The 15,751-nt window shown below is 42.0% G+C and overlaps 1 protein-coding gene across 1 annotated transcript in view; it reads left to right on the top strand.

Moving 5' to 3' along the window:
• Positions 1-15,751, top strand: part of LOC308076967 (cadherin-12-like) — a gene marked incomplete at both ends in the record, with an annotated part of 109,328 nt that overhangs the window by 76,390 nt on the left and 17,187 nt on the right. Inside the window, 3 exons of the mRNA XM_080417492.1 lie at positions 6,050-6,303; positions 9,259-9,395; positions 14,949-15,070. Coding sequence (XP_080273618.1) covers positions 6,050-6,303; positions 9,259-9,395; positions 14,949-15,070 — 513 coding nt within the window. The remainder of the gene's footprint in view (positions 1-6,049; positions 6,304-9,258; positions 9,396-14,948; positions 15,071-15,751) is intronic.

The raw sequence follows: 15,751 nt of genomic DNA, 5'->3' as shown, positions 1-15,751 counted from the left end.
AGATTAGCTGCTCACAGACGGACGGACGGACACGCCCACACACACACACACGGACACACACACATGGACGGACGGACAGGGTGCAAAACATACTCTCTCGCCATGCCTTTCGGCCTGGCGGAGAACATGTTTTTGTTTGAAATGACTAAACCTGCTTACTGACACAAAGCAAGTAGACAAAACATTTTGAGAGTGTGCTGTATAGAGACCGGAGACCAAGGGCAGAGAGGGGCGAAGACATGTGAGACATGACAGGAGTTGCATTCGATCTGGTGTACTCAAGACTCACACAAACGTTTTTTCTGCCTCTTTTTCTATGACCAATGGGATGCATGGATATGGGTGATATTTACTTACAAAACTCATTGTCCTCATTGCATGTGGTTTATACATAGCTAATAGGAAGGTGAGATTCGATATTCAGTTACACACCATTTATCCAATATCCATTACAACAAATTATGTATTATATACGTTATGCTTTACAATGCCATGTTTAAGGGAGAGAGTGAAATGATTGATTCAGTGGTAAGACACATTGGCCCTAGTCTCAGTGTCAGGCATATCGGAGATCTCCACCAATACTTCTGGTGACATCTAAATTCAACGTAGGGGCTAGATCTCCGATACACCTGGCTATACATAACTATATTGGCACTAACAAAAGCCATTATCTAATGGGTAATATTTGCCTATGCAGCACCAGTCCGTGGCGTATAGCCAATAAGTGGTTCAGAGTGAAGGTACAATTACACATGTAGTCAGACAGCCACCATCAGATATGACCTCCAGATCTGATTCACTTTCTCCCCTAATTCAAGAATTGACACATTAGCCACACTTCTCATTAGCACAGGAATTCTCATTACCCCTTTATCACCCCCATTTCCAACCCTATTTGCAGGATTTTGTGGCGAGAGACATTAACGCCGGTTACTGCGACTGTACTTCGGTGCATCACGTGAGTCAGACAAATTATAAAGGGCACCGGAGCTCTTGACATTCTTCATTTTTGCCCCTGCCTCAGCCAGAAGACCTATGTTAATCTGAGGGATTCACCTGACATTTAATCATAGTGAATTATCCCTCAGTAGGGTTCAAAATGACTTCTCTCCTTTCCATCTGCCGAGGAGCTGAGGGGTGTATAATTCACGGGACAGAGCTTCTCGTCTTGGCCGTGCAGATGTAAGATCCTCAATACAGCCTGACGCTTTTGTAAAGCTCTACTGCGTGTACCAGACTGGATGAAATGGATCGAGCACAAGGAAGAAGCAGTAATGAATGGAACAGTGAGTCGGCTGACGTGACTTTGGACCATAGAACTAAGTGTTTGATGATAAGTATAGGGAAAGATATGGTGATATTTTAAGTGAAGCACCCTCCTCATAATTAAAATAAATTGGCACACAATTAAAAGAAAGTGTCAACTGAAGACTGACAAAAGAGAAACACCATAACAGGCTGCAGTCTGCTGTATAGATACTGTAGAGTAAACAATGAACTTACTTTGTTTCTTCTTCTCCAAAATAAATGTTTGGGCCATTTAGGAAATTAATTCCTCGTGTTTGCTCAGCACTCAGTGTATGCCAAGCTCAGCACGTCTCCATCTCCGGCTAGCCAATTACGTGAAGATTAGACGTGGTTATCACTGGGGAGAGGTGGCGGATGGAGGTGAGGGCTTGGGCTTCCATCCTAATTGTAATGATGTGTGGAGTTGGAGAGCGACGTTTTCCCATGGTGAGACTGTGGCTAATGAGGCCGATAGTGTACGCCTCCTGCTGTCCACTTACAGTATGTGCCATTGCCTTCGCTCTCCACCTGTGTATGTTTCAGCTGAGCTATGCATTGCTGTCTGCACATGCATGCGGGGCTCCAAGCACGCCATGATAGTCGTTCCGTTTATTTCTTTATTTCTCTCTTGCTTACCCAAAACACTGCACTTTCACACAACCACCTATTGTGTGACCTTTATATCGCAACGCAAAAGGGACGCTATCTAATTTGCTGTATCGCTGTAAAAATAAATAAAACATTAAAACTGAACTCTATACAATATTTGAATTCCTTTATGTCAACAAATTAAATAAAGGTCAGATGGATTGGACAGCTGACTCAGCCAACACTTTATTATGCAAATTGTATACTCTGGTAGTCAAAGAGGTGTTATGCCTATCAACCAATCATTAGCATGCAATATATGGTTTTGCTGAGTTTGCAAGGTGAGTTCCAGCACATCATTGGCTAATGTGTTTTCTAACAATCGTTAGTGGAATTCCTAAAATAAATTAATAAATGTGCCAGGCATAGTCAGACTTGACTACACATATATGGATATTCTTCTAAACAGATATTTTCGCAAAACATATTTTTTGCTAAATATCCATGCTAGTTATAGCAGGGCCTTGTGTGTGGAAAAAAACTCAATCATATACATTTATATATGAAGCGGACATGTCTTATTAAAACGAATATCAAATATCCAAATACTGAATCAAGCAACTTAAAAACTGTCTGGGGTGCTCACATAAGCGTAGATGAGTAGATGTTACAATGACCCCAACATGTTTGAAAATATCCCTTAAAGTGAAAGTGAATCTTAAGAAGAGTGTGGAACTTGGGTCATATTTGAAAATGTATGCATGTAATAAATACTTTCTTCCAGCGAATCTCTTAGTTACACCAACATTGTTCTTGTGAGGCACTTTTTTTCAAGTATTTCTATTTGGCCGAATAGACCGTCACCACAGGACATTCACACAAGCAGCCTGTATAGGCTAGTGCGGTTATACCACTGAACACCACATTGTGATTTGTGTGGCTTCATGCACAAACTGCACACAGTAACTAATAGTTAAAGATTGGACAGGCGGAGGCAGCATCATTATTTGTTTCCATTAGGTATAATTTTACCTGTCAATAATATCTAAAACTAGATTTCATGAATTAAAAGCAAACATCAAACGCATAAAATGTGACTAAAACTAAATCTCAATCAACTTCCAATATTAAAATGTCCTCATTTCAAATACCCACACAATGTGCTTTCACTTTGTGGGTATTTGAAATTAGGAAATGTTTCGGTGTTTGATTACAGAGCCAGCATTTATGTCAGCATCACAAGATACACTGGAGTTCTTTTGTTTTTGTAGCTACAAGGTGACTTTAGATGTTGTGTAAGTTATTTGAAAAAAAGAAAGAAAAAAGAAAGAAAGAAACTTTGAAATGTCGAACAAGCTCCCATACAGCTTGCTGTTAGGCTGCTTTGAAGCCTGAAGTCGGTGTGAAGTCTTTCCGGTAATGGTCGCAGAGATTGGCGTGTGGCGAGTATCCACACTGAGTTTAGGATTTTGGATGACTGTTGGATGAAGGGAGTTTGGTCTCCTCTCAGCCAGAGATTGAAGGAGTGCAGAGTGTATTTCCTGTTGAAGGATTGTATTGCTGTGCCCACTCAGTTGTATCTGGTGCACTGTAATCAAAACTGTCACAGTGGTTGATGGTCAATGATTGCTTTCAGATTGACTCAGATTCACATTTTTCCTTTACTTTTTATAGACACGTGCTCTAGCAGAGACCTACAACACCACAGAGAAGAGATGGAAGGGAGGCACTGGCTTTTAGTAACATCTGCAATTGCTGTGAAATCCTGACTGCCCCCACTCTCCCCCACCCCATCATGATTTCAAGTGTTGGGTCTCTGATTGGATCCGATTGGATTTAATCCATGTGCATGCATTCAAACTACAAGTAGGGTGGTCATTTTAAACTGTGCACGCACATGAATAACCCATTTCCTGTGACTTCCACCACGCACACCTCTCCCCTTGCCTTCACCATCTCTTGAAATAAGAATATTTTTGCTAAGCTCTCACCAGCTGTTAACATGCCGGAGAAGCAAAACGGGCCTGGCTTGGACAGATAGCATTGCTGCCACAGCGGTTGTGTGTGTTAGTCAATTTGAAATACACAGAAAGGAATGTCTCTCATGTGACTCCGTGGTCAGTGGAGCATGACCGAGCGCAAGCTCGTCAACCGCAGCCTGGTCACACATGAGAGGGCAGGAGACCGGCAGAAGAACAAGCACCCGTTGCAGATGCGGGCCGGTTCGCCGATCCCTCCCCTCGCCTTTGACTAATTGACTCTGAGCCGGTGTGTCAGAGGCGGAGGATGTAGAACACCCCTTAAGCTGTTGTTCTGAGAGCTATTGTCAAGGGCGAAGTTTCACTGAACCACAAAATCTACAACTTGACTTTTCTCACACACTGACGGAGGTACAGTATAGGGGAGGGCATCAAATTTGCTCTGGTTCTGCTGGCTGTCTTTTATGTATTATGTGCAACCCTTCACATTGATTCGCCCTTTGGCAGACCATTCAAGTACTTTTATGGGGGCAGCTTCAGCCAAATATTCAGTTTGGTCAAAGTTGGAGGAAAAACAATCTCCAAATGTGATAATTTTACAGAGGCTAGCTACCAACTGAAGTTAGCTGTGCTTGTTTGTGTTTCAACCATGGAGCTAGCTTATGTTCTTTTCAAAATAAATGAGAAACAGTGTCTGATTTATCGAGAATGAATGGCAGTATACAGACAGTAACTCCCTGCAAGCACACATTTTACCGGTTAGCAAATGAGAAAGCATTGATGAACAAAGGTGAAAAACGTATATGTATATTGACTGTGGTGATGTTAGCAGTGCCTAATACATGATTTATTTTTGTTACTGGGTTATGTTGTATTGTGATTGTGAGCATCCAACTAATAATGCCTCTCTTGAGGTCTGCTTCCTGGCGACGGGGGTTTCAGGGGAATGTACGCCCAGGAGCGTAAATACTGTCTACGGCAGTGTAGTTCCAAGTCCCGGAAAAAGACGCGCTGTGATTAGTCAAAGTAGTCACTTTGATTGGCAACTGTGCCGAATACAAGAACGCTCACCCGAAAACATGATTTACGATTCTGTCCCCATCAGGACGTAACTTGAACTCGCTCGTCTGAGCTCGCTGGGGCCAGGGAAGACAGAGGCGTGTGGTTGGAGGATTTTTGTTGGTTTGGGTTTTTGTTTGGTATTTCTTTACTTTGGTTACTTTGACTTATTTATTTTACTTGTATTAGTAATTGGTATTGAGTGTCTGTAGATGTTGTTGTTGAAGGGTGTATTAGAGTTAGGAATTTGACAGTGCCCTGTATTGTGGAGGTGGTGGTATAGTCCAGGGTCTATATGTACCAGCTTGAGGAAATGGGAGGGGTCTGTTTTTGTATCTGCCAGCCCTACAGAGGCTATAGCCACTGTCATGAGGAAATGTTTGTAAACGGTGTTGGATTATGAATAAATGGCACAACTCTGAAACATCTGGCATGTCATTCTACACCTTACTGTACACCTTAATCTTGCTTTCCATGCAGATGTGACTTATATTCATCGGATTGCCTTCTGAGGGCACTGATTGGACGGCCGGGATAACCAATGTAATTAAATGCTGCCCTCAGGCATTCCAATAAATAAAAGTCACATTTACACTTTCCATCCTTTTTGTAAGGTCCTGGGTTGCAGGTGTGGGTGATGAAATGCAGGATGATAATACATTGAATTGAATTGAATACATACATGGAATGAAACATTGCATGACCTTTGGTATTAGGGTTATTCAAAAACTCTGTACCTGACTTGTATTATTTATTATAATTCTTCCTGAACATGGTCAGTGTAAACATTTGTGGTGCAGTGTGAAGTCAACTGAGAACTCCTCAAGGTTATTACAGTGGGGGACCTCATGTTGTCTTGGTGATATGTTGTTTTGTGCTATTTGGTTATGTGTTGTTTTTTTGTGTTTTTGAACAAACAAATATCCCTTTGGGGACAATAAACATTATTATTCATTAATTATTAATACAGAAAGCGTAACTTTCAAGCTAACTATGTGTTGCATGTTACTGGCTTGAAAATATGTTCTTTGCACAACAGAGTATTTACATCTTTACATCTACAGTATCTTTCCGGTGCTTTTATTACTGGGCCTACTATTAAACTCCACATTTGTTTTCTTTTCCCCCCTCAGCCGTTGGACTTCGAAACCAAGAAGTCGTACACCTTCAAGGTGGACGCCTCCAACGCTCACATGGACCCGAGATTCCAAACCTTCGGGGCCTTCAAAGACACGGCGACCGTGAAGATTAACGTTTTGGATGTGGATGAGCCCCCAGTATTCAATAAACCCGCCTACTTGATGGATGTGTATGAGGACACAAGCGCCGGCACCATCATTGGTGCCGTCACGGCCCAGGACTTGGATGCCAGCAGCAGCCCTGTCAGGTACTTATGTGTACATATACTTGGAAATTGGCCTGCTCGCGAACGATGAAAGTCGGGAACGATACAAATTGCGAGTACCCGCTGTACCCGTCTTTGTCTCTCTCTCACATACGCATTGACGTGCACACAAACGTAATCCTGTGTACTTGCCTTAAAATACATATAGAGTGGAAGACAACAATAGACTTGCAAATGCAGAAACGGTATATGATAAAAAATGCATGTTCTTGTTTTTATAATCCTTTGGCTTTTGTTTTAAAGCATTTGAGTACTCTCCACCCCACTCAGAGAGCTTGACACAAATGGAAAAAATACCTGTTGCAGAATGGGTTATTTGTTTTATCATGAATATTTAATAGTACAGAGGAAACAACAGAATGGACAAGAAAGAGATTTGTAAAACACAAAAGCTGATTTACTTTGTTGTGTGTTTCCCCACTTGTGACTCGAGCATGTAAAATATTCATCAGTACAACAGCAGACTTTGTTCTTTTGTGCCATCCGAGATTGGCCTCGCATTCTTCCCCATACAGCAATAGACCCAATGACCCATCATGCATAGGGAATTATGCTTTTACACTTGGAGAAGACAAGGATATTTAGTACGACGATGCATTGTTTTCCGTCACTGAAGCAAACAGAATATAGCATCATGAATACTGCATCATTGACTGATTTCTAAGTGCCCTAAAGTTCACACCACTTTGAGAGATTGTGCCTCCGCACAGTCTATTAGAAGCGATGAGGTCACTAACTTTCAGACATTTGGGAGGATGTAAAACCGTAGTGTCTTAGAAACAATTGCTAGAGTGTTAAATACCCTAAGATTGACTTTCTCACCACGAAAGTCTGTCAGTAATGTTCAGTGGCCTGACATCACATTATGATTCAAGTAGATAGCACGGTAATTAATTTTCATATCTACAGTAGGCAGTGCATGCTGAGGCAGACTTTAGATTTGTGATGTACTTAAGTCGTTGATGTGTGTAGTCTTTTATCTTGTTTTAAAATATGGAGATTGTATTGAGTAAATGCATTTTGTCCTCTATTGTAAACAACAACAAAAAAAATGATAAGAAGAAGAAAATGGGACATTGAAATACAGACACACATACAGACAAGATACTGAGATTTGTCAATATAGATTTCTATACAACCATCAATCCCTCAGTCCTTGGCGATACCCACGGCAAGTTTGAAGTCGATTGGTCGGAATATTCTCAAGATATGCGGGGGACACACAGATACACACAGAGATTCTGTGCATTTATAGATTGAAATTAACTCATTCAGTGCCAGACTTATTTCTGGTTGTGTTGTCCCAGTGCCAGAGCCAAAAATTCATTGTAAAAGAAAAGTGCTTAGGAGCCGAGATACAGCCTTTTTCAGTAAGAAGTTAAACAAGAGTGAATGGAGCAGCACATTTTCAAATCATGATATCTTGGGTTGTGAACATTTTTTCCCCCCCCCCCCAAAAAAAAGGAAAAAGAAAATATATTTTTTTCATTTTTTTTTTTTTCATGACGTCTTAGACGTCACGTGGCGCTCAGGCAGGCGCGCGGGAAGTCCTTAATACCTAGGGGGGCTGTGCGTGGGGGGGACTCGATTTTTTTGCGTTTTTTGGGGGGTTTTCTGTGTTTTTCCCCACACAAAAAGGCAGAAAGACAGTGCAAACACCAGGTTGAAGTTCATCCATGACCGTAACAGACCGCTATGATCCAAATTAGCCATGCGGTCTTCCCAAAATATATATATTATAAAAATTAAAATTAAAATTAAAAAGTTTTCTTTTTTTTTTCTTTTTTCTTCCCATCACCAGGGGGGCTGCAGCCCCCATAGCCCCCCCCTTCCCACGCCACTGCGCTCAGGGCTTAACAATGGCGATAAAACGTGACGTCTTAGACGTCATGTGGCACTGAATGAGTTAATAGACCATTATTGATCCCTTAAGGGAAATTGAGTTGTCATAGTAACAGCAACTGGAGTTATCAGACCTGTGGTGTGTGGGCTCCTAGACAGTTTCTTGATCTATACAAGACCACCTTCCCTATCAATGTGTATTTGAGAATTCCATTTTCGAACTAAACCCCATGAAACAAGGCTTGTTTCCTGAAGCGCAAAAAAGCTGCATTCCGCCCTGAAGAGGGAATTTCAATGTATCGACCCTTTCAACCCTTTGTGTAATATTCATCAAAGACACTCACACTGAGCTATTTGGACAAGATCATGTTCGGCTTCACGACTCCCCAGCAAACAGGGTTAAAGAATGAACCCGGGTAATTGGAAATTGAAATGGTAGAATTGGATGGAACTGAGGTCTTCTTAGGCTGAGTTTCTCATGAATATTGCATTGGACTTCTGGTCTCATAATGATTGACTCAGGTTGGGCAACAGGCAGTGTAGTGAAGGAAAAAAAAACATACACCATACATATTTATGAGCAACTGTCTTTTAAGCTTAAACAGCGAAAATGGTGTGGGATGTGGTATGCCACGTGATTTCAAGATTGTGACGAGTGTTTTATGGTCCAGCTTTGGGGTATTGGCCACATTTCACAGAGGACGTGCCGCACCATCCGTCTGGCGTTCTTTGTCGTTTGTAGCTTGTGAGAGATTGATACTGTTTGATACAGTAGCGTGTTAAATTCATTTATGTTCTCCTGGCAAAACGTTTACTCAGCGTTTGCCGCGTGCGTGTGTGTGCGTGTGCGTGGGTGGGTGCAGGCGTGTGCGTGCATGCGTGTGTGTGCATGTGCCCGCAGTACTAGAGTATGTACAGTATATGCAAAGTTCAGCATATTTCCTTGAAATTGCCATTCAGAGTGAATAATGAAGGCGACGCCACGTTATATTACACCTCAACTCATATGCACAAGTCCCAGGGGGGAAATCACCACTGGTTTAATTATCTTGTTTGTGCGCGAAATGGCTGCCATTAACCCAATGTTCTGTGTAGGTATTCCATTGACTGGAAGAGTGACTTGGACAGCTACTTTGACATCGACCCGGTGGAGGGCACCATCTCTACCAATGAACCCCTCGACAGAGAGAGCATCGCCCAGCACAATATCTCCATCGTGGCAACCAAACTTAGTAAGTATGACAACATCATCGATTGTGATGAATGTACACGGTAGGTGTTATTGTCCTTCGTCCACCGTAATCTGTATGACGGATTTAATACACTCTTACCTCACGTCAATACTCCAATCCCATTTTGTTGGAAAGGTTTATGGGTGACCATAAAGTATAAACCATGATGATGACTCTCCTGCAGGGTTTACGTTCAGGACATTGTCTGCTTTGTCTGTACCGCCATCTAGAACAACGTCTCACTGTGCAGTCTGTCTGTCTGTTTTTGATTGATTGATTGATTGATTGATTGATTGATTGAGGTACAGTCAGACATTTAGGCTAAAAGCAAAAGGATAACCCAAAAAAGTCTTGGGGACTTGTTTCCATTGTGGTCCTGTCTGTCTGTCTGTCTGTCCAAATATGCCACGCCTATTTTTACGGCTGTTATTAGACCCTGCCCTGCTTGAATTATTAACAGCTTCTTCTCCACAGGTTTGATCAAAACAACATGTACGTACATAATTGCAATCATAAAGGTTTCATTTAGTATCTCTAACACAGAAGATAAAAGGGTACCCTAATGAAGGAATAAGTATAAAAAACACAATTTAAATAAAAGGAAAACATAAGAGAAGTTGTTGCTTTCTCCCCCCAAGCAATGTCAATGTGGTGCGTCTCTTGTTTCACCACCTCCTTGCGATGCAGTAAACATTCGACGAGAGCTTGTTGACAAAGCAGAACCCGCCAGGCAGAGACGTGTGAAGCAATGCCAAGAAAGAGTGAGCTTTAAATAGTGTAGCTGTGACTTTAAGATGTATCATCAAGCTAATTATCTTTTTATGAAGGAAGTGGAGCAAATTTCCCAGATAAATAAGCGAATCCATCGTCATCAAGTCGTCAGATCTGCTACGAGCCGTCAAAGTCGTTATCTTGGAGGCTGGCTGGTGCTCAATCAAAATTACCCACTCTGTGTGTTCATTAGGGCTGGCTGTGAAATAAGGCCTGTCAAAACTTGAAGCTTTTTATCGCCCTGGAAACTAGTATTAGCCACTTCCACTCAAGGTCATGGCTGATGAAATCTAAATACTGTTCTCGATATGTATGCACTTGTACTGTGTGTGTGTGTGTGTGTGTGTGTGTGTGTGTGTGTGTGTGTGTGTGTGTGTGTGTGTGTGTGTGTGTGTGTGTGTGTGTGTGTGTGTGTGTGTGTGTGTGAGAGATCAATTGTCCTCATCAGGATAGAAAGATTAGGAAGATTATGGAAAGTGAGAACATTTTAGGTTTAAGATTAAGCATAGTGGTGATGGTTAACTTTTAGAGTTTAGGAAAAATTCATGGAAAGCAGTCAAAAGTCAGTGTGTGTGTTTTGTGTTGGTGGTTTGTTGTATTGGAATTGGGATAGGGAGGAGGAGGAGGAGGGATGATGGCAGTGGTGGCGAAGGGCCGATGGCTGAGCCTATCATGCCTGGCACATGAATCGAGCAACGAAGGGCTCACAGCAGGACTGTATTTTGTGCAAACCTGGCCGTATCAGTGGCCCCAAGCCCCACCCATGTGCATTTTTTTTAACCTCCTTTCTTATCAACCTGCCCACACTGGCTTCCGATCGGGATCACTTGCAAGCCCAGATCCAGCATTCCTTTAGACCATTGTCCTTGTAAGCAGCACACACACACACACACTCACACTCACACTCACACACATGCACACACGCACACCCCCACAAACAAATACAGGGCTAGTTGGTAAAATATATATATCAGATGAACTCCATGGTGCAGTGATACCTGCAGGGAGAGTATCTTTCTCATCTTTTCATATGTTCACTCAGAACCCAGCAGTTTCATTGCACAGCGTTTGATTTCAGATTCTCTTTTGACCTTGGCTTGAGGTTTGCCAGAGTTTCCCTTTATGGGTCTTGGCTGACTGTCATGGATCCTCCTGTGAAACATTGTATTTTATCTTATTTTATTTAAAACTTTGTATGGCTGGGTGTCGTCTCTGTTTCCCACGCAGCAGGTTTCAAACCATGAAGAGCAACAAACGGATAAACAATATACAAACGCAATGCTGCGTGAAGCCCACATTAATAATGGCTCGTTTGAGTAGAGGGCAAAGTCATGGAATAATAATGTCCCGCAATCCTCATCAACAATATCTTTCCCCCATGTATTTTGTTTATTGCCCCACTGGAATGAAAATACTGGGTGACAGTGAAGCCACCTCCTAGTGTGGTCATTTACAGTACACAGTGCCTTTTCTGAGTCTGGAGACCCCAGCCTGTATCTCAGAGCTGCACACACAAAGCCACCTATTGAGACACAGCCAGACACTGCAGTCATGCAGCAAAGGGAGAGCGCCGTGTGATGCTCGTCACAGAGAAGTCATGCTGCACGGGGAGAGAGAACTGTGTGATGTTCTACACAGAGCAGTCATACAGCAAAGGGAGAAGCATACGTGTTGCTGTACACACAGAGCAGCCATGCAGCAAAGCTAGAGCACCATGTGTCACGACTCACGACACAGAGCAGTCATACAGAGCTGGAGGACTTGTACTTGTACGAATAACAGTGTCTTTTGGGGTTTGAAATACAGTGGTGCTTTTAAGGAGATGCACATATGTAACCATAATGTGGAAAGGAAAAAAAAGTAGCCGAATGTTTTTTTTGGGTGATGGTTTGTTTGATTTGTTAAATATTGCAATTAAACTCGCCAATATTGTGCATATTTGTGTGCAGTTGTGCGTGCGTGTGTGTGCGTGTGCTTGCATGTGTGTAATGTAACTTCTCCTTTTAATTACACCATCAATTCATGGAGTCCACACTTTGAAGTACCTTTCTATCCCCATGTCTGCAGCCTTTTTAATAGGCCTGTGGTTGATGCCATAAAAAGCTGGAAGGTTTTCAATAAAAACAATTTAATTATCGCATTACATCCAGTAGAAAAGCCATATCGGACAGCCATATTTAGGGTTGACCACTCAAGCAATGCTGGACAGAGTCAATAAAGTAAAACGAGCATAATGGTGTTGTTGAAATGCTGACTCCAGTATAATTTCAATAAAACCACTATACCATTGCTCCATCTAGTGGAGTGAAAGATATATTACTCACCACAGGCCAAGCAACCTCAGCAGATACTTATGGAGATGAGCTGTCCCATTTAGGAGCCCAGCTGATAGAGGATGATGGGAAAGATAACCCGCTGTACCCAGCTATCTTAAACAGCTGTAACTTTCAAAGACAGCGTTTATAGCTTTTTGAAGACCCAGAAGGTGTTAAGCCGTTTAAAATCGAGATCAGAAAATATGATGATGCGATGCCAAAATAAATAAAAACAACTTTTTCTTGCCTCACATCAATGTTAGTCTTTCAGTTGGTGCACAGCACCAAAAAGGAAAACCTCTGTCCGTCTTTTTTTTTTTCTTTCTTACCTCAGTGTCGAAGATTGCTTTTTCTATCAAGGTCACTGACAGGTTGACAACTGAGGCATGGCTGCATCTCCAATCCCCTGTGAGGCTGAGCTGCAGACATACACCCACCCCCAACTGTCCCCTGTATCGTCCTCCACCACCCACCGAGTCTACACACTCACACCGCCCATGCATCCTCGTGCACGCACGCACGCACAGTGCACACTAAGCCCTTCAACACTATAGAGCCTTAGTCCCGCATCAAATCCATAAAGTGTACCTTGCGTTCGGCTTTGGCACAAGGAAAGGAACATCTCCCCCTTACAGTCATTGCAAACAATCAGTACGTTTTGACTTACTCCTTAATTCCTACTACAACTTGACGTCATTCCGAGGCTTCGAGAGCGGCGGTCCAAGAACTTTTCCTCGGAATTCCGTGCACCTCCAGGTGTCCTGACTCTCCACACTATAGTTCGGGGGAACCTTTCCAAACCGGAAGATTTTCCGACGTTGGTAGGAGTGTACGTGTATAATTGTGCTTTAGCAGCTCCCGGGAGGCTCTAGTTCTGTAATTAATAATATATGGGATGCATTTCTTAAAGCTACAGCCCCATGACAGCACCTGAAAAAATATATATAGCTTGTACTCTTCCTATAGGGACGCTGTGAACGGTTTAATGTCGTGAGGAGATGCTTCATCTCTACCTCACTGTCCCTCCCATCATCGCTTAATAATACAGTCACACACTGTGTTTGCATTAACCACTTAAGCAGCCCTTTATACCTTGCCTTTTTTTCTTTTCATTTTTTTTGTTGTTGGGGGGGGGTGGGTACTTTAATGTTTGATTGTTTGCAGTGTTGGAAAAGTTACTAAAACATAGTAATATATTACTTATTACATATTACTTGTTTAAAAAGTAATATAGTTACTTTACTTATTACTCCCTGCCAAAAGTAATTAGTTACTTTACTAGTTACTGGAAAAAAGTAATAATATTACTTTAAGTTACATATTACTTTAGTTACTTTCCAACACTGCTTGTTTGTTTGTTAAAATTTTCGGGGGTTTCCAGCCATATAGCTGACTCTCCTATCTAGAGAAATTCTGAATGAGGTGTGCAGACTTTCTTACTCAAGGACACTTCAATTTACTATCTGCTAACGTCGACCCTTAAAATGTAAATACTGAGGATATCCACCTGATGTCAGTAGTACAGTGTAATAAGGTTTCACCAGTCATTACCCTGCCTGCAGCAGTGGCAGAGCGCTGTAAACTCCAGAGCGGCTGAGTGATGTTTCATGAATCCTGGTGTGAATCTCGAAGAGATGCTTAACGTCTGGGGTGGAAAAGTCAATTCAGTCAAGGGCACGATCAAGGTCAAGGCCGTTTACATTATCTGTTATATATTTGAGGATCAGAGGAACGTAATGCAAGAGATGTTGGTGTGTTTGTTTTATTTTGTATTTATTTTACAATGCAGAACACAGTCCAGGGCAAACAGCCAGAGAGAGAGAGAGAGCCAGACAGACAGACAGACAGACACAGACAAACTCACAGACCTTCCCTCTTTTAGACAGCTCAGCTCCTACAGAGCCACGCTATAAAAAGTGCTAAAGAGGATAGATCCAGCCAACCTGCTTTGCCAGTGAATTCCGCATTGTGATTTGTGTGGCTTTGTTCACAAACTGCACACTAGCTATCACTCTAACTTACTATTGATGGCTAAACATTAGATAGGGAGGTCACACAATTATTAAACTCGGCTATCACTCTAACTTACTATTGATGGCTAAACATTAGATAGGGAGGTCACACAATTATTAAACTCGATGTCATGTTTTATGCTATTATTATTATATTTTCTTGTATTATTATTCACCCTTTATATCTGGAGGACACAGCATACAAGTATTGCATTGCACTTTGTTTAAGGATGTTTTATACGTAGTGTGCACGCCGCTTCCACCCACTGAAAATAGCAGATCTATAAGATCACAAAACGTCACAAATGTGAAGCGTTGTAAGCTTGTATATGAGCTATTTTCTCTGTGTGACGTGGTCCGCAACCAAGTACAAATCAAGCATTACTCTGTGCATGCTGTGTGTGTGTCTGTATACAGCATGACAATAAAACGACTTCAATATCCTTTTCTTACAGACAGTCCAGTGTTGACCAGTCGAGTGGCCGTTACTGTTCATGTGTTGGACATCAACGAATACTTTCCAGAGCTGGCCGTCCCTCATGAAACCTTTGTGTGTGAAAATGCAAAAATAGGACAGGTATGTTCATGCTTGCCTCCCCTTTTTATGTCTTTCCAGTTACTCAATGTAACCACTTAAACACTATCCTTGGTTGACCAGAGACCCTCGGGCTCTATACTACTTGACTTTTCTGTTTTCAGTCTACATTAAATAATTTATCTTCGCTGAAAATAGCCCGATAAACGTGGCGGTACGTTGTGAGCTTGTAGATCTGCTATTTTCAGCGAAAGTTTCCCCCAGAATACAGCATTTATTTTGTGCAATTTATTCACATTCATTGAAACTGCTGTTTGTGTGATGAGTACATGCACACAGAGCGCGATTGTAACTGACGTGATGAAGCGACAATCGCCAACCTGTATTAACGAGCCATCACCAAAATAGAAATGTGTTGTTGCAAAATTTCAGCCAATCAGGATAGAGTACCCATTTATCAGTTTCAATTTGATATTGTTTCAGTTCCTATTTTGTCTGCTCATTTATTTGTGTCATCACTTCCAAGTTCACTTGTTTAATCTGTATCCTGTATCTCTATCCTGATTGGATAAAATTGGTATCCCGACCGGAAAATGCATTTTCTGATTAATAAAGAGCTGGAGAGCAGGGGCGGAGGCAGCTCTCAACTAGGTCAGTGGCTTAGCCCCAGGGCCATAGAGGGACAGTTTTTTTTGGTGGTTCCTTTTGTTCTGCCCAGAACAG

This window comes from Gymnoscopelus braueri (assembly GCF_963280865.1).
Source record: "Gymnoscopelus braueri genome assembly, chromosome: 21".
Classification (NCBI taxonomy): Eukaryota; Metazoa; Chordata; class Actinopteri; order Myctophiformes; family Myctophidae; genus Gymnoscopelus; species Gymnoscopelus braueri.
The sequence above is the reverse complement of the archived record's forward strand: the minus strand, read 5'-3'. Positions and strand labels throughout refer to the sequence as shown.